Source organism: Dendronephthya gigantea, unplaced genomic scaffold (assembly GCF_004324835.1).
Source record: "Dendronephthya gigantea isolate DGI-Jeju-01 unplaced genomic scaffold, DenGig_1.0 000000F, whole genome shotgun sequence".
Taxonomy (NCBI): Eukaryota; Metazoa; Cnidaria; class Anthozoa; order Malacalcyonacea; family Nephtheidae; genus Dendronephthya; species Dendronephthya gigantea.
In genome coordinates, this window is record NW_021163010.1 from 983,716 (window position 1) to 1,002,827 (window position 19,112).

General features: G+C 34.9%; 4 protein-coding genes across 4 annotated transcripts; all 4 read right to left on the minus strand.

Annotated features, from left to right (window-relative positions):
- Positions 1 to 1,528: 1,528 nt before the first annotated feature.
- On the minus strand, positions 1,529 to 11,230 carry LOC114516052 (glycine--tRNA ligase-like). Its single transcript, XM_028535411.1, has 17 exons — positions 10,943 to 11,230; positions 9,912 to 10,013; positions 9,680 to 9,782; positions 9,247 to 9,388; positions 9,068 to 9,156; positions 8,879 to 8,955; positions 8,422 to 8,567; positions 7,919 to 8,068; positions 7,501 to 7,663; positions 7,232 to 7,396; positions 6,941 to 7,048; positions 6,572 to 6,717; positions 6,413 to 6,501; positions 5,664 to 5,773; positions 5,350 to 5,443; positions 5,043 to 5,233; positions 1,529 to 1,766 (listed from the first exon to the last, which is right to left on the minus strand). The coding sequence occupies exons 1-17, from the start codon at positions 11,141 to 11,143 to the stop codon at positions 1,659 to 1,661; spliced, it is 2,184 nt and encodes a 727-aa protein (XP_028391212.1). The 5' UTR covers positions 11,144 to 11,230; the 3' UTR covers positions 1,529 to 1,658.
- Positions 11,231 to 11,661: 431 nt separating this feature from the next.
- Positions 11,662 to 13,996, minus strand: LOC114518136 (2-amino-3-carboxymuconate-6-semialdehyde decarboxylase-like). Its single transcript, XM_028538075.1, has 9 exons — positions 13,912 to 13,996; positions 13,444 to 13,571; positions 13,246 to 13,299; positions 12,956 to 13,039; positions 12,637 to 12,724; positions 12,413 to 12,508; positions 12,069 to 12,241; positions 11,879 to 11,977; positions 11,662 to 11,724 (listed from the first exon to the last, which is right to left on the minus strand). The coding sequence occupies exons 1-9, from the start codon at positions 13,994 to 13,996 to the stop codon at positions 11,662 to 11,664; spliced, it is 870 nt and encodes a 289-aa protein (XP_028393876.1).
- Positions 13,997 to 16,494: 2,498 nt separating this feature from the next.
- Positions 16,495 to 17,838, minus strand: LOC114526782 (multifunctional methyltransferase subunit TRM112-like protein). Its single transcript, XM_028548334.1, has 4 exons — positions 17,676 to 17,838; positions 17,287 to 17,388; positions 17,021 to 17,113; positions 16,495 to 16,861 (listed from the first exon to the last, which is right to left on the minus strand). Exons 1-4 carry the CDS (start codon positions 17,748 to 17,750, stop codon positions 16,760 to 16,762), a joined length of 372 nt encoding a protein of 123 aa, XP_028404135.1. The 5' UTR covers positions 17,751 to 17,838; the 3' UTR covers positions 16,495 to 16,759.
- A 474-nt stretch (positions 17,839 to 18,312) lies between these two features.
- On the minus strand, positions 18,313 to 19,099 carry LOC114526876 (26S proteasome complex subunit SEM1-like). Its single transcript, XM_028548447.1, has 3 exons — positions 18,982 to 19,099; positions 18,797 to 18,893; positions 18,313 to 18,450 (listed from the first exon to the last, which is right to left on the minus strand). Exons 1-3 carry the CDS (start codon positions 19,076 to 19,078, stop codon positions 18,393 to 18,395), a joined length of 252 nt encoding a protein of 83 aa, XP_028404248.1. The 5' UTR covers positions 19,079 to 19,099; the 3' UTR covers positions 18,313 to 18,392.
- Between the last annotated feature and the right edge of the window lie 13 nt (positions 19,100 to 19,112).

Below are 19,112 nucleotides of genomic sequence, written 5' to 3' on the forward strand. Positions count from 1 at the left end.
GAGAAATTTCGGTGTGATTTGGAATGTTTAAAACAGTTAAAAGACTTCTCGGTCTTTCCGAAAGACTGTAAATTGAAAAAAATTTGAAATAAAAAAACTTTAAAAAAAATTATCGCGTTCAAAAGTACCTGAAAATTAAAAGAAGAGCACAAGCAAAAGAAGTTTTAAAAACACGCGTCTTCTAAAAAGCCTGAAAATGAAGAAAGTCAGACGGAAAAAAATTTAACAATTTCCCGCTTTTAAAAAACTCATGTTTACTTACCTTAATTTTTTTTCACGAAAATTTGACAGGGTGATTTTCTCGAGGGTGAAAAAATTTAATTTTTTTCACTTTTTTGAAATTCTCTTAGATTTTTTTTTTGACGAAGATGTATTTTGTCTTGGGCTACCTGTGTCTGTCTTGGGCTACCTGTGTCTGGCTTGACACAGGTAGCCCAAGACAAAATACTTTTTCGTCAAAAGGAAAATCTAAGAGAATTTCAAAAAAGTGAAAAAAATTAAATTTTTTCACTCTCGAGAAAATCACCCTGTCAAATTTTCGTGAAAAAAAATTAAGGTAAGTAAACATGAGTTTTTTAAAAGCGGGAAATTGTTTAATTTTTTTCCGTCTGACCGTTTCTTCACTTGCAGGCTTTTTAGAAGACACGTGTTTTTAAAATTTTTTTTACTTGTGCGCTTCTTTAAATTTTTAGGTACTTTTGAACGCGATAATTTTTTTTAAGTTTTTATTTCAAATTTTTTTCAATTTACAGTCTTTCGGAAAGACCGAGAAGTCTTTTAACTGTTTTAAACATTCCAAATCACACCGAAATTTCTCAGGCTATTAAATTTTGTTGCATTGCCAGGAGTTGAAACGTTTGTCCTCGGATTGAGAGACGAACGTCTTAACCACTAGACCACCGCGTCATTTGTCGAAAGCTATTGTTCTCTATTTGACCTAATCCTTTTCGATGAATTTTAAATTAAATAGTAATTTCGGTGGGAAAAATCGAACCTTTCCCATGCAGGATTCGAACCTACCCTTACAACCTGATAGGCCGTAGCCTTAACCACTGGGCCACCGAGCACCGGATCATATGTTGATATCTTACGATATATATTTCTTCCGGTGGAAAGAAAAAAAATCGAAGAAAACGAAGAAATTTTGACGTAAAAAAAATTGACAGGAAAAAAATTTGGACACAAGAAAAAAAATTGGACACAAGAAAAAATATCAACCTGGAAAGGCCGTAGCCGTAACCATGCCACTAGGTTGTGTGTTGATACCAATCTTACATATATATTATTATACTGCCTAGGTCGGGTCGGAATAGGAAAAAAAATTTGACACAAGAAAATAAATTTGACATGAAAAAAAAATTGCACAAAAAAAAAAATAAATGAAACAGAATTTTCACCACTGTCAGGGAAAGCGGCAACAGTTAAAAGTCGGAAGATAGATACCCATAAAACAAACAGACACTGCTGTTTGTGATAACCATACCCAATGACACTAAATACGGAATGCATGCTTGGTCGCATACCTTTTAAAAGACTAATTTTATCTCCTTTGAATATATTTTATTCAATTTTCCCAGAGCGTGTAAAAGAGTATTTGCCAAGAGATACTTTGCATGCGCCACATTATACAACAGTCAACTAAATTTTTTATCTTCTCTTCATTTCGTTGTTTCTTGTCCTAAAAAAATTCCATACTCATCGACCATACTTTCCCACTTTCGTCCCCCGCGTATGAGGTCGCTAACTGAATTTGGCAAAACGTCAATCTAAAAAAACCATAACAGCTTATAAAGTTCATAAAATTATTATTGAGAGAGCTATCAAGTTCACTGGTGTAGTTGGTTAGTCTTAGATTGCGCAAACTTCTCCGTTGTTGTATTGAGTTTCCCAGGACAATTTAACATTATAATGAAAAATATGATGTCTAAAACGACGAGAAGTGGTATAGTAGATGATTAGCGAATATTTAACAATTATTCGCCGAAGGAAAATTCCCCGATAATCACTGAGCCTAAGGAGTGGCGGCATGCAGCTAAGGAATGGCGTGAAAAAAGGCTTTGGCCACATTTTGATTTGAAATTTTTTATATGCCAAACCTAGTGAAAAAAATGAGCCCACACACACAGAATTCTAGTAGTAGAGAGAATGCAATTCTAAACAGTTCTCAACCATTTCGAGGTGTTTTGAACCGAATTTTGAAATTCAAAAAAAATTAACGAAAATCAGGATTTTTCCTTTGGTCCCCCGTTACCGATTTGCATAAAATTTTGAAATTTACCAAAGTATGATTTTTTGTGTTCAAATGATTTTGTTTGATGAAAGAATGTAATTTTACTTAGTTCTAAACCACTCGAATTGTTTTGAACCGAATTTTGAAGTTTCAAAAAATTGACGAAAATCAGTATTTTTCCTTTGGTCCCCCCTTACCGAATTTCCTAAAATTTTGAAATTCACCAAAGTTTGATTTTTGGTGTTCAATGTTTTTGTTTCATCAAAGAATGCAATTCTATTTAGTTCTCAACCATTTCGAGGAAGTTTGAACCGAATTTTTAAATTTCAAAATATTGACGAAAATCAAGATTTCTCCTTTTCTCCCCCGTGTTACTGATTTGCCCGAAATTTTGAAATTCACCAAAGTATGATTTTTTTGTGTTCAAATGTTTTTGTTTGATGAAAGAATATAATTTTACTTAGTTCTAAACAATTTCGAGGTGTTTTGAACCGAAGGAATTTTGGTGTATTTTCGATTGACAAAGAATGGCAGTATGGTGTTTGAGCATTGATTATGCAGCACTTCCGACTGGAATTTTGGAGTATTTTCAACTGTGAGTTATAGGGAAGATGCAAACATTTTTCCAGTGCAAGCAATTTGAAATTCTTTGGAACGATGCAGATGTTATTCATCATGTGTAATGGGGCACTTCCGAAAGGAATTTTGGTGTATTTTCGATTGACAAAGAAAGGCAGTATGGTGTTTGATCATTGATTATGGAGCATTTCATCAAAGAATGCAATTTTACTTAGTTCTAAACCATTTCGAGGTGTTTTGAACCGAATTTTGAAGTTTCAAAAAATTGACGAAAATAAGAATTTTTCCTTTGGTCCCCCAATTTTTCCTTTGGTCCCCCCTTACCGATTTGCCTAAAATTTTGAAATTCACCAAAGTATGATTTTTTCTGTTCAAATGTTTTTGTTTCACGAAATAATGTAATTTTACTTAGTTCTAAACCATTTCTAGGTATTTTGAACCGAACTTTGAAATTTCAAACAATTGACGAAAACAGGATTGAAATTCATCGAAGTATGACTTTTTGTGTTCACATTTTTTTTTCAGGAAAGAATACAATTCTACACAGTTCTCAACCATTTTGAGGTATTTTGAACCGAATTTTTAAATTTCAAAAAAATTGACGAAACTAAGAATTTTTCCTTTGGTCCCCCGTTACCGATTTGCCTAAAATTTTGAAATTCACCAAAGTATGATTTTTTGTGTTCAAAGTTTTTTTTTATGAAATAATGCAATTCTACACAGTTCTCAACCATTTTGAGGTATTTTGAACCGAACTTTGAAATTTCAAAAAATTGACGAAATCAGGATTTTTCCTTTGGTCCCCCGTTACCGAATTGCCCAAAATTTTGAAATTCACCAAAGTATGATTTTTTGTGTTCAAATGATTTTGTTCCATGAAAGAATGTAATTTTACTTAGTTCTAAACCATTTCGAGGTGTTTTGAACCGAATTTTGAAGTTTCAAAAAATTGACGAAAATAAGAATTTTTCCTTTGGTCCCCCCTTACCGATTTGCCCAAAATTTTGAAATTCACCAAAGTATGATTTTTTCTGTTCAAATGTTTTTGTTTCATGAAATAATGTAATTTTACTTAGTTCTCAACCATTTCGAGGTGTTTTGAACCGAATTTTGAAATTTCAACAAAAAATTGACGAAACTCAGGATTTTTCCTTTCATTGGTCCCCCGTTACCAATTTGCCTAAAATGATTTTTTGTGTTCAAATGTTTTTGTTTGATGAAAGAATGTAATTTTTCTTGGTTCTAAACCATTTTGAGGTATTTTGAACCGAATTTTGAAATTTCAAAAAATTGACGAAATCAGGATTTTTCCTTTGGTCCCCCGTTACCGAATTGCCCAAAATTTTGAAATTCACCAAAGTATGATTTTTTGTGTTCAAATGATTTTGTTCCATGAAAGAATGTAATTTTACTTAGTTCTAAACCATTTCGAGGTGTTTTGAACCGAATTTTGAAGTTTCAAAAAATTGACGAAAATAAGAATTTTTCCTTTGGTCCCCCCTTACCGATTTGCCCAAAATTTTGAAATTCACCAAAGTATGATTTTTTCTGTTCAAATGTTTTTGTTTCATGAAATAATGTAATTTTACTTAGTTCTCAACCATTTCGAGGTGTTTTGAACCGAATTTTGAAATTTCAACAAAAAATTGACGAAACTCAGGATTTTTCCTTTCATTGGTCCCCCGTTACCAATTTGCCTAAAATGATTTTTTGTGTTCAAATGTTTTTGTTTGATGAAAGAATGTAATTTTTCTTGGTTCTAAACCATTTTGAGGTATTTTGAACCGAATTTTGAAATTTCAAAAAATTGACGAAATCAGGATTTTTCCTTTGGTCCCCCGTTGCCGATTTGCCCAAAATTTTGAAATTCACCAAAGTATGATTTTTTGTGTTCAAATGTTTTTTTCATGAAAGAATGCAATTCTACACAGTTCTAAACCATTTTGAAGTATTTTGAACCGAATTTTGAAATTTCAAAAATTGACGAAAATCTATGCTTGACACAATATTTGCGATCTTCAACGCCAACGCACACGAGAGATAACGACCCCGGAAGGAGGTGACCTGAGCATGCAAATTTCTCTGGTGTTTGAATAGTAGTTATAACTGTCTTTTGAAATAGTTAACATGACCAGGAGCTCTCGCGTGAGCTGAGCTTAAAGCTGTTCATAGCTATCGTCTTACGAGTAGATTGGGTAAAAAAGCCTATTAATTAAGGCGTAACTTATCTCACCGGAAGTCGAATTTGTTTCATTGAATTTCGTTCACGTAAAGTAACTGTAGAAGGTTGTTTATTGACGGTATCGAAATCTATTGTGACACCAAATGGGATACCAATCTCATCAGTTCGTGCATATCTTCGACCGATGGAACCTGCAGAGTCATCAATTCTGTGGCTGATATCGTACTCATTCAGGCGATTGGCTAAAAGCAAAAGTAAGATTAGATGCACCACTAAAACAATATTGCCAATTTATATCATAGCTAGAAGTTGCAATAAAAGAATTAGTTTCATAGGGAGATTGCATGGTTATACATACATAATGTTTTGACAAAAGGATCGAATTCTTTGTTTTTGCTCAGCGGGAGAATAGAGCATTTCACCGGAGCGATCATGGAAGGTAAAGAGAGCCACTAAAAGAAAGAAAATTATTAGTCAATAAATTTTGTCGTGACTTGAGCATCCAGATAAAACACAATTAGACAAAGTTAAATGTCAAGACGACCCCAAAGTACCTGAAGTTACGATGTATTTTTAATTAGAAATAAAATTAGATGATTTTGCGTCGGGGAACCGATATGTGAAACAGAATGAATAAAATTTTCTGAGAAAGGTGACATATATGTAACAAACCGTTCTTTGTTCGTCTTCTTCTCTTATGTGAAAGTTATGCTCCAGTAATGAATAAATAATTCTGCCAATACCGAAAGATGGTTCAATTACATGAGGCTCAACTTCCCGAACTGAAAAAAAATTGACTCAACATGAAAGCCATTAACAAATAACGCAACGTTTCAATTATAGACGCATGCATGCCAAGGCGTCATATTGAAAAAGCGGTAAGTACGTACGCTAGGATCTCAGCCTTAGGTATGTATAGCTGGAACACGAGGAGCACGGCCTCAGGTATGTAGAGTACACAAGGGGAATATAGCCTCAGGTATGTAGGGTACACTAGGATCTCAGCCTTAGGTATGTATAGAAAACACGAGGAACATGGCCTCAGGTATGTATAGAAAACACGAGGAACATGGCCTCAGGTATGTATAGAAAACACGAGGAACATGGCCTCAGGTATGTATAGAAAACACGAGGAACATGGCCTCAGGTATGTATAGAAAACACGAGGAACATTGCCTCAGGTATGTACAGAAAACACGAGGAACATGGCCTCAGGTATGTATAGAAAACACGAGGAACATGGCCTCAGGTATGTAGGGTACACGGGTGCGTTATATAGACCTTACAGTTTCTTTTTCAGATTCTCTTAAGTTCGACCAGTACTGTTGGTAGCTATATACATATATATACAGCTGACTTGTGGTAGTTAAGTTGTAAATTATGTGCTATTATTTAGCTAATTAAGAGCAGAAAATTCCTACCGTGGACGTCTTTCTCGTATCTTTTAACCTCCTTGACCATGTCTTTCGTGATTGTGTATTCCTTTTCTCCAATTTTAATTACGTAAGTTCTAAATAAAGCACGACTATATATTACAATACCATTCAAAGTCGCTTACAACTAGTCTGGTAATGACTCACCCATTTTGATCAAGCGAACTTTCTAATTTATCGAGATCGCTTTCCGCCAAGTTTGTCAAATGTTCAGTGACTTGTTTGGCATCTTTCTTGAATGACTTTCCGATTGGTGCTTTGTTCAACACAGGTTCAACAACTTTCACCGTAGTCTGGATACTAAGTTAAGGTTGAATACGTTCACCTAAGCTAGAATGATTTAATTCTCGCTTCAAAGATATTGAAATCTATTACATAATATATCGAAGAAAATAAACAAGTTGCCCCACGTTTCTTATAAAATGAAGAGAACCCCGAGATGTACATGTGTGTTAAAACACGGTGATTAAGGTTTACCCTAAAATGAAGACAAAAATTTATAATAAATCTGGATACAGGTTCAGCTAAGTCGACCTGAGCAACCAACTTTACTCCACTTGATTTTGTATGAACACTCAGATCATAACAAGCACGGTCTGCTATCCCAACGCACTCTATCCAACCCTAAAAAGAATCCTGCAATATATTAATACCGAGTATAGATTACCTAAAACAAATTATAAGATGTACTTCGCCCGGCCAAAAATTCTACGTTTCTTTTCCTTCTTGCGTCAAAAACCCACTGGCTCTACATACTGTACTGTATGACAACATTTCATTGAATAGTAATGTTGTTTTCATACTTACATAAGAATTCTTAATTTCTGCATCCCAACAATCACAGGCATAATGCGCCATTTCGTTCGCTAAATGCTGACGGAATCTTAACCGAGAAGGATCAACCCCAATCTTACACAGAAAGAGATGAACTCGGCCAATAAAATAACCAACTGTAGTGCTGTTGATTACATTCTAGATACGAGAAAGAACGAGGGTGTGATTAGCTAATACCAGACCGTGCAATACGGGTTGCGTTAAAAAGTTGTTAGAACATTTATACGAGTACATCTACTTACCGTTTCATACGCTTCCTTCAAGGTAATTTCAAATGCTGGCTTGCCACTCATTTGATACGAACCGGGAAACATTGTTACTTGAACGTTTTGCACATTCTCAAATTTAGGATGACTTTTGTCTGATGGATCAACAAAGTGTTCAATTTCTGCTAACGTGAATTCTCTGAAAAGTAAAATTCATATAAGAGTCCGTATGGTACACATTTTCTAATTCGTTTTAAACAATGTAAACCCAGCTTTCAACTGATTTCAAGCCAAATATCGAGTTGATCGAAAAGCACAAAAAATCAAACTTTTCTCACTGTTTGATGATCTAGATAATTTTACCCCAAGTATTGTATTAAGATCATCTGGAGGAGTTGATCATCCCACAAAAGATAACACTACTATATAATAACACGAGTGCATTATTACTAACCTGACTCTAAGTAAACCAGACCTAGGAGATATTTCATTTCTGAATGCACCCCCAATTTGTGCAGAAGCGAAAGGCAGTTTTCCATTATTATAATCCAAAAGACGTTTAAAGTTCACGAAGATTCCTTGCGCCGTTTCTGGACGTAAAAATCTAGACAAAAATGTCGGAAATTCAAGCCAGGAACAGTTGATGGAAAAATGAGTCAACTATCGGTCCTCCGGCAGGAATCGAACCTACGCTTTTTGCGATGCAGGTGCAATGCTCTTGCCACTGAGCTAAAGAGGTAGCTGACGCAAGCAAGCGTGGTTAATGTGTAAGGATGGTAATGCCGGGAATAGGCGAGGATGCGACCTGATTATATTAAACCTATTGGACTATTTTATAACAGAAGAATAATTACTCTGTGAAAAGATTTTTTCAAATTAGCCTACTGCACAATACTAAGACAAACATATTCCGTCAATCAACAGCTGAAACAAGAGAAAACGAACCATGATATTTACCCTTGAAGGAGTCCAGTAGGTCCGATAGAAGTCCCAAACATGAGATTGAATTCAGCAGGCTCAGTAATGTCATTATTGGTTCCAGGAAATTTGGCGTTGTATTCTTTAAGTTTTGCGGCCAGTGCCGGCTGGTCGTAGTCGTCAAGCTGAAAAACATAACTATTCTTAGTTTTTCGTTAAGATTGGTCGCCACCCACGGACCAAACTCGCACAACGTTCAGGTAATGATGCCAGTATAACTAACAGATTTAGCTTGAGAACGTCGAAGATGGCGTGAAATACCGTATATAAAAAGACGTATCAGTCGTCAAGAATGTCCTTGACCACAATACCATTAGGGAAGCAACATGAAACGATCAAATAATTGATCAGATAAACGATGGATTAACTAATCACGAGCGAAAAATTCATCGATGGGTGGTCAACTCAACTCCTGGCTGTCCCTGCTGTTAATTACCTGCGCGAGGACGAGTTCGCATTCGTTCTTCTTCTCAACTGAAGTGTTTTTGTTATTTATAATGCCTTCCAAAATAGCTAAATTCAGAAAAATAGATGTGATAGAATTGCGCTTTAAAACCTTTGGTACGAAGAGCAAATTAACTTATATTGTTTTTGTTTGTCAGCAATCATGGCAATGTTCAATCACCTTTCAAGAGATGGTCGGCGCGATAACATTCTCCAGTCTTTACATCTTTGACCATATAGTCTGTAAACCTATCCACGTGACCAGATGCCCTTAAATGAATACCATGCACAATCAGTATCATTCAGTGTACCAGGATGAGAATGTACCTTCCAAAATGTACAAATGTAAAGCAGCCTTACTTGAGAACAACATGAGGTGTAAGTTGTGTGGACTTGATTTCTAACATCTGTTCTTCTAGCACAAAATGAGACCTCCATAAGTTTAAGACATTTGCTTCAATTGCACAACCTGAAGGTCCATAGTCATATAAGCCTGCAACACCTAAAAATAAATATTTCAGTATAAAATGTTGTTAAATACCATATACACAAGTGGCCCTTAGAGAGATCAAAGAAATTTAGACTGGAAATTTTAAAAATATCATTTGGGTAAAAGAGTTGACTTTCCCAAAGTCTGTGGTGTATGGCAAAATATGAGTACCCCCAAGTGATTCAGATCAAGTAATTTGGTTCAGCATACCAGCCACATTACCAAGCAAAAATTTACCTTTGTCATGCCCTGGCATTTAATGTAAAGCAGACATATATGCATATGCATTTGACATTGCCATACCTCCATAAATCTCAAAGGCTGGTGCAAAAAAGAACCGTCTCTTTAGGAAGTCCTCAAACTTAGGTCGGTCAAATTTTGTAAATCTTGAGTCTGACAATAATTCCTGAAAATGCATGAATTATTACCATGTAAGAAACGAATATATAGTCTATTTTATTAGTTAGTCAAATAGTCTTACAGATTGCATTTTATCAAATCACACAAGATGAACATTTGAGAAATATAAACACACCTTCTCCTCTAACACTTTCTTTCTATGTTTCAATTCTCTGACAGCTTGTTGTATTTGAATTTGATCGGCATTTTCCTCCTTCAACTTTCGTATAAGATCTCCCTAGATTTTACAGGCAAATTATTTAGTACATAAAATCAAGAGTCTATGTCTATGCATGCCTGACTTTCTGAAGGTTTATAGAACCGTATGTTACTGTTTTACTTTGATTGGCAGGCTGCTTAATAAAAACATATAAGCAGTTATCTTGAAAGCTCCTTCTGATATTTCAATCATAATTTAGGGTTTCAAATTCTAATCATAACCATGAACACTTAGAAAAACATTTCTTTTTGGAAACAGCAGACAACATGCAGAATTACAATTCTCCAAGTTTGCTTGCTTGTAGTGGCCATGTAGAGATTTAATGACCATGTACACAGGAGCATTTTATTTAATACATTGTACCTGGTTGCATTCTATATACACATTCTACATTCTATCATTTCTATGAATTGACAATACGGTATATTATCAGGCTCAATAAAACTGGCCAATAATACATGTTATAATATAAAGGAAAGTACTACCCTGCCCCTAATCTACATTTTCCCAAAGACTCATATTATGGCATGTTCTGATTCAAGATAAACGGTAGTATTTAGGCACACATATTTTCCTAAGTTCCAGGATAAACAGCATATCAATCAGGGCCAATCAATTCACCAGTCACTACTACAGGGATATTGTAAAGATCGAGCAAGTAACGCCAGTAATTGTGGTTCAGTAAGTGATTCAGAATAATCCAAATATGATTTTGGCATAGTAAAAGAACGGTAGCTTTTGAGGACATTACAATTCGATTTCATTTACTTGTTTCACACCAAGTAAATTATAGTGGACAAATCGTAAAAGTACACGTGACAACATTTACAACAACAGAGGTTGACTGTACATAATTTTATACAACCAGAGTCGGATATACAAAAATTATTAAAGGCAATTGAATGGACCAATCACACAGTGATTAATCATCTTTAATGTTTAAATACCTGTTCTTTCACCGAGGATCTCAAAGTATCAATATTGGGAGAATTATCTTTGCTACCCATGTTCCGTAGAGCAACGATTGTTTTACCAATGCTATTCCAGTTTCTTTTCAAAACTTTGGTTGAAAAGTAACACGTCCTGATATAAGTAGGAATGTGAGACGCACTTTGTAATGTTTTTTTCCTCAACAAACAAGGTAGCATTCAGCGATCAGACAATAACGTCCTTCAATCAACCGGCAGTGGAACCAAAGAGAGATTTTGTTTTGGAAATTCTTCTTACATCAGCCGACCACTGCAGCCGACTGCCTAAACGCGGGCTCAATTCTAATTTTTCAGATCAGGGAACCGGAAAACCTTGGGCTTGGGAACGATTATACTACATTTGAATTTTTTCGCACACGTAAAAGTTTGAATTTGAAATAATTTACATATGATACTTATCGTTTCATAGGGTTAGATTCTGTTGACGATTTGATGTGCTTTTTCTGACATAAAATAAATTATGCAACAGCTTAGAAGGTTTCAAACTTTCACGTGCTTGTGTGTACGAGAGGTGTCTGCCCTAAGGTCAACCCTAAGGTGTAAAAGCAAACTGCAAATTTGAATCATTCGAGGCAGGGCTGCTGCAAGATATTAGCGAATAATCTATGTTCCACAAAATCTACACCAAATACTTTATCTTAGTTCTACAATTATTAGAGAAGATTTCATATGCTTGTCTATGCAAACTTGATTTCATCCAATCCAAGGAACTCAATAGCGTTTTTGTACAGCAATTTTGCCTAAAAATAAATGATAGATTGATTAGGGATGTGTGCGAGTTTCTGTGACAAGATTTCAACGATCTAACGGTTCTATTGTTTGACTTTGACACAACCAAACATCTCCACGCTGGTTTGTAAAATGCATGCTCAGTATGCAGTGATAAATTTCTACCTTAATCTCAGGATTATCTTTATATGTTGACTGAATCAAACCACCAGGTTTATGCTCTCCAAGTGGAAAGGGATAATCACTTCCAAGTATAACTTTATCCTGTACAGCAAAAGATAATTAAATCACTGCACTGATGAAAAAAAACACATGGAACAGAAAAAGTGGCCATATTGTTAAAATAATGACTTACTTCACCAACAAGGTTCACAAGGAATTTAAGAGCGTTTTCATCATGTACTAATGAATCAGTGTAGAAATGACCAATGTACTTTTTGGGGGAAATATTGTTCTCGATGGCACAAAGATCTGGTCTTACATCAAAACCGTGAATTATTCTGCCAATTGTATAAGGAAACGAGCCACCTAAAAGAAAAATCTAAATTTAATATATTTGACGAATGATATGCATAGTTTAGCTTGCAGAAGTGATCAAGTTAACGCTAATCTAGAGAGAAATGGTGAAGTAATATACGAACAAGTAATATACGAACAAGTAGCTAATATACGGTTAATATTATACCGACAATACCGTACCTCCGTGAGCTAAACAAATTTTCAACTTTGGAAAACGTTCTAGAACACCTCCAAATATCAGGCAACAGATTGCTGAACACGTTTCGGCTGGCATTTCTTTATAAAAAAAACATTTAGAAATATGAAAAAAAAGTGATACGGTTATTCCGTTATTATTCGCATTAGTCATTAATTTTATAAATTGTGAAATATAAAATACTGAATATAATTAGCAGGTAACCTACCCACTAACCAAGGTAACCAATATTTTTTTATTCTTTGATTCATATCCCAAGGATGAATAAATATACATGCGTTCAAATCTTCAGCAGCCTAATTAAATTATTGAATGTTACTACATGCATGATCATTCAACATTGTACCTAATATGCTTTGCCGACAGGCAAAGTCATTGTGGTACTGAGCTCGGAGGAAATAATACAGTGCAGATGGATTTAAAATACGGTGCAAATGAAATTAAGATTATATATTATGTATTATGTCATTAATATTATATATTAAATATAGTTTGAAATAAGTATTTTACAATTAACTACAACTCACAGCAAAGATTGGACGAAGTTCGGGAGCGTCTAAGCTCCACTCATTTACGTGTGAACCAATTTGAACTCCTGGAAATCCGAGTTCCTACAAAGTAAGGCCACTTAATACAGTTGCAACTTGCATTGCAAGACGAAAATCGCAATAAAAATCCCAGCAAATATTGCACATGCAAACTCTCAGTAAATGAGCTTTATGATAGCTAAATTTGGACAATTTGTTTTAACGTGGTTTTACACATTTCTCCAAAGCGACGTGCACATTTCTCCACATATAATAGTATAATACCTCACCTTAACACATCTCTTCAGTTCCTTAACTGCTAGGTCTGGAGCCTGGATAAAATCCTTTGTTTTAGTGAAAACCTTACATTCTCAGAATGTACAAGAATGTCTCGTTATATGTATATACCCCTGTGAAGAAGCCAGTGGTAGCAGTTCGGACTTTAAGAGTAATAAACCTTCATTCTAATGTATAACAGAGAAATGTACCTGCATTGGTAATGTTCCTAGACCAACAAACCGCTTCGGGTGGGATGAAACTTTCGCTGCAATATCATCATTTAAGATCTCACATAGGTCAAGAGTGTCCTCAGGTTTTGCCTTAGGTAAAAATAAAACTGGTATGAAAGATGGAATAAAACATTATTGAAAATGAAAGGATGAAATCTTACCCAGTAGCTAAACATAACAGGAACAGTTGATAAAACTTGCACAGTAACGCCTGGAAAATTCAGTTTGTTAAACTTGAAGTGAAACTTCATCTCCAAGGCTCCGGGTCAGGCAATATTACCAAGAGTAAAAGTATACGACTCAAGTACTACGTTACTTATATTTTAAAACATCTACTACTTCACCACCATGGGCGACTCCCGTATATACTATACGTATAGAGTATATAAAGACCTATAATATACCCATAAAAACTAGGCAACTCCAGTGCACATTAAACCTGCATACCTGTTTCATCCATTTCCTTTATTCTTGCTTCTGGGTTCCAACAGTTTTCATCTATAACCCGGAAGAGTGTTTCATCTTTCCACATTTCGGCCTTTCCCTAAAATGAAGTGTAAACGTGTTCTAATACATTGTGATTGTAAATCTATGTCCATGTTTACGGAAAAGCTGTTCTCTCAGAAAAACTCTCACAAGGATGCAGTTCGAAAGCAGTACAAAAGAAAATCGCAACGTCAGTCATGCACTTGGAGAAAACGTACATTCGCTGTGCTGCGCATATGGTAATCTATACCGATTTAAAGGATAGACAAATCAGTGGTTGATACAGTCCGACAATCCCAAGTACCAACACACTTTTTTTACCTCGCAATGGTGATGCAATCTAATGAATCCACCATAGCCGTACCTCTGTAAAAAAGAAGTATAGAAATGAAACTCCATTCTCCATTCACTGATTTGTTATATAATTGTCGAAGGACGTGAATTCATTCCAAAATTTCGGAGTACGAAGCTTAAACTGAATGTAATTTTTGCGAAAAAGGCTAGCATTCGAAGCATTAACCAGTACAGCAGAATTGTTTTTCACTGTTTTTTTTTTCATGAATGATTGAATCCGCATTTCCGACTTCTGTTGTTTGGACTAAAGGCGTCATAATAAGTAGTAGTGTATGAGCTAGGATGCGCATGATCCTCAGTAAATCTAGTATTAGTATAGTCATGTCAGAATTCCCCAAAAAACAAGGATGCAGGGCTTGCAAGTGGGGAAGATCCTGCTTTAAATAATAATGAATGTTCATGAGTGCAATGTTAAAATATTTTAAAAAGATGGGATGTTCCAACCAACAACATGAGGCCAATCACTAAGACAACCAGTTAAAATAATTAAGTGACATTAAATTAATATTAAAGCTTGAAAATAAATTATGTTTAATGATACACTAAATATTTAGATTGGAAAATATTTCATACGAAAATATTGGGGGGTAATTTCATCATATAGATTACAAATAAGGAGTGGAAATAAACATGCACCTCCCATGTATTCCTTTTGATTAAAAATTGCCTCTTGTCAACAAGTTGTGTTTGGCATGTACTGCATATCAAGTTAGTGCAGCATCTGTAGAACAACCATCCTGACAAGTGAGAAGGGGGCAAGAGGGGAAAAATACCTGATTCTTTGAATGCTTAGAGAGACCCTTTGATTATAGTGCTGGGGCCTAAATGGTGAGCACAGGCCACACACAATAGTCTTAACAACCATTTGGTTCTGTGTATTGCCCAAAGCTCTTAAAAATATGTGTTAAATAATTAATTATTTAATATTATGTACATACTAAATTTGTTGTGCCATGCAATCCTGAAACAAGTTGGTTCAGGGGTGGTGGACTAAGGGGGGCTGAGGGGGGAGTTTTAGAAAAGGGCACATTCATTTCAGCATAGCAAGTTAGCAACCACACAGAGCAATTAAGCTCGCTTAAACTTATAAGAGCAGGAAGATCCACAGGAAAACAATATAAGTATTATTAGTTATTTTTAATGCAAAGATCATGCATCAATCATAATAATACAATAGCCGTTACAATGAAAATTAAGATCAAATTGTGGATGTATATGATACTATTATAGGGTAACAAAAGGTGTGCAGGACTGCTACCACATGCATGCCCATGCCAAAATAAGGGTGCCCTCTGCAGTTCTAAGTTCTTGCACTGATGAGTTTATGAACTCATCAAATTAACAAAGTTCTTGTAACTTGTTTGTTTCGAGTTGTCCCAATACTTGATTAACAACAGAGCGGAGCATTATAGAATACCTGGCGATTGCAACGCACATCTTAACAGTGAATGTCATATAATCTTCTAGATACATGTACCTTGAATTAGACTTCCAGAGAACAAGAATAAACTCTATTTTTAAAGAACGGGGCGGTTCTACATTCTAAAATTGATCATCTAACAGATCTTTAACATAATGGACTATTGCTCTGATATTCTATAATCGTACCAATTTATGCTCCAAATTTTGGAGTTCAAAGTTAATTATGGAACGTACGGTATTAAATAATATTCATCAAATGTTTTACATTTGTTCTAACCTCCTTAAGATCCGGCCATTCTTTCGGTAGAATGTGATTGTGTATGTCTATTTTTTTCAACATCTGTTATATATTTATTCTTGTTTAGAGTGTTGCAAACACTCCAACAATTTGTATGATAAAATTTTGACTACCACTTTCGCAGTACTCGTTGCACGGTTGGTCAAGTGGTTTAGATGATGACCCAAGTGTCTTATATTGTGGGCATCTTGGGGGAGTGGCAGGGTGAGGTAGTTGGGTGAGCAAAGTCCCCTCAGCTATAACAGTAACATTACGATTTAGTCTAGTGTGTATTTCTGGGAAATATGATACAACGCTAAAGAGCACACCTGACCCCATCCTTTATCATCAATATCATGTCCAGTCAACATGCATATCTATTTATAAAACATCCCAAGCCTTGTAACAAAGTAATTTTTTGTAAGACAATTCTAATTGTGGAAATTAGAAGCAATTAAGAAATTTGAGATTACTTACAAACATCCAAGCTTATTACTTAATTACTTACAAACATCCAAGCTTATTTTTTTCAACTCTTTACATTGTTTCGATAAATGTCCACTAACTAAATTTATTTATATGATGGGTGTAACTAACACATGAATTGAGAGAGAGATGAGAGCATGCCTAACACAGAGGAAATGATGCATACTAGAAAATGTTGCTGAATGTATCACAATTCACAAATAATATCTCTGAACTATTCACATTTAATATTTCTCTTGAATTTTTTACTATCTCTATTCTGTGGATCTGTCATACTTCATCTTCATTTAGTAGCATGTTAGGTATACCATTCTCAACAGGAAATTTTCTTGATGTCTCTGGACAGATTAGGAAACCTTTTTGTACCTCAACCTGAGAGACATGAAAATGCTGTTACACTACAATAGACAAATCAGTGGTTGGACAAAATAATAGTTTAGAGTTCGGCACATAGTAATTTAACATATGTGTAATATAATGCAAAAGTACAAATATGTGACTGAAGTTTGACCAATAGGAACAGAATCTCACCTCCAACAATATGTGGTGTGCTTTCCTGAGAAAGTCTTCATCATTTTCAAAATCTGGAACAACTTCACATGGAAAATCTTCACCCTTTCCAAGCTAGTTGGGCATTTGCCAGTCATGAACAAAAGCAAATAGAAACTTTAGACATTCAAAATTAACACACTACAGTTTAGTAACATCCAAAGCACAATGTTAGTTTACTGTGCCTGAAAGATTACATTTGCATAATGATTATAAGCTTTATGTACCACAAATGTCAAATTGAATACCTGTTTGGCAGCCTGGACAACAGCACTCCAATCCAATCTGGGTATCATACGTGATATGAATTGTGCATTGAATTCAACTTCATTAATTGTAATATCCAAAGCCTAGTGTAAATAATATTATTATCTAATAAAAAGAGTTCAGAGCTTCTGATTAGCTTATAGCCATGTGTGGATTGCAATATCCAACAACTGATGTCATGAAAAAGTGGGATACAGATTTTTTAGTGTTCACTTTGATTAGTGTCCAACAAATTATCAGTACAAATTGATCAACATTAATACTCTCCAAGAGATGTAAATCATGAAATTATCTATGTAATAGATGGCAGCCATGGCCCACATGCATGGTCAAGTATGTATAACTTAAAAATCCATATAACAAAACTTACTTCAATGAGCAATGGATATCCATTTTTAACACCTTTAATGTTAGACATAAGCATATTGTGTGTTAGGACACGCATTTTTAAATTAAACCGTATTTCTTTGAGTAGTTTTCTTACAAATCTACATGATGAATAGCAGAGCACGCCTGTTCGCAGGCTGTTATATTCAGGAGGGGGGGTGTCTGTAACTGAACTTGCAACTATGCCAACTAAAGGTATATTGCTGGTTTTACTGCCTTTCAACCGCTCATACCCAACGTCTCTTTCCAAAATTCAGGGGGAAAAAGATCTTGTCACTGAAATTACCCTGACTCAGATATTACTACCAATACCTTCAACAGACCTTGAACCAATCAAGTAGTGACAACTGATTTGTACTATGTAGGTCTATCAGATTAACCTAACCAGCGAAAAGTAGTGGAGGCAAGATACAAATATGAAACCCATTAATGATTATGTGCACCCAATCCACAAGTGGGAAGCTCTAATTCCACAATGAAACACTGTCAAAAATTATTTGAGAATGGCAAGTTTTTACTCTTCTTTGACATACTTTTGTGTACCCTGCTGTATAATGCTAAGAAACCATTATTGAAATTGTGTACAGTATATAGTGGTCACTAAAAATAAAAGCTTACAGTACAATGTAATGCTAAATCAATAATTAAAAGAATCACAAAAGTTCTGTACAACAATGTTGTCTAAATGCAACTCCTTTCATTACGTTTTCATTGTTTCTGGTTGATCAACTTTGTATCCATGTTTTTCTAGTTCAGCTCTAAACAAAAATTTTTAAAAATACAAAGTCAGATACAATTTTTTGATGACTGGTGATAACATATTTCCATTTTTGGCACAACTATAGAATTACTACAAGGTTAAATATAAATTAAAATTTCTTATTCATACTCTACATAAACTTTTTGTTTGTGGGTCAGCTTTTCGTTATCATATTTTCTGTAAGCATTCCGTATTAGTCATGCTTATATATGTATGTGTGCGTTTTAATAAAGTTATTAAAGAGCTGTGGAGTTATTTCCAGACTGAGACTAAGAATTTGAAAACTATACACACTATAAAGCATCCATCAGAAGTGAATTTATAGATTTTAATCCTCTCTGTACCTTAACTGGTTTGAGAAATCATCTTCAACAGTGTCATCATCCCAGTCATCTTGCCAAATATGGTTTTCGTCCTGATCTTCTTCTTCACCAGTCCAAGCTATGAAATATTTTATACAAACCATTGCTTTTGGTGATTTTTAATGGCATTGACAGGCAATCTAGGTTCTACATGTAAAAATCCATACCTTCAGTTGGGAACTCTTCGAATTCATCGTCTTCTTCGAGGAGTCCTAAGTCTGGTTTCTTTTCGCCATTTTCGCTCGCTTTCTTCTCTGCTGCCATATTGAAACTGTGGTTGATACTTCAAATAATAACG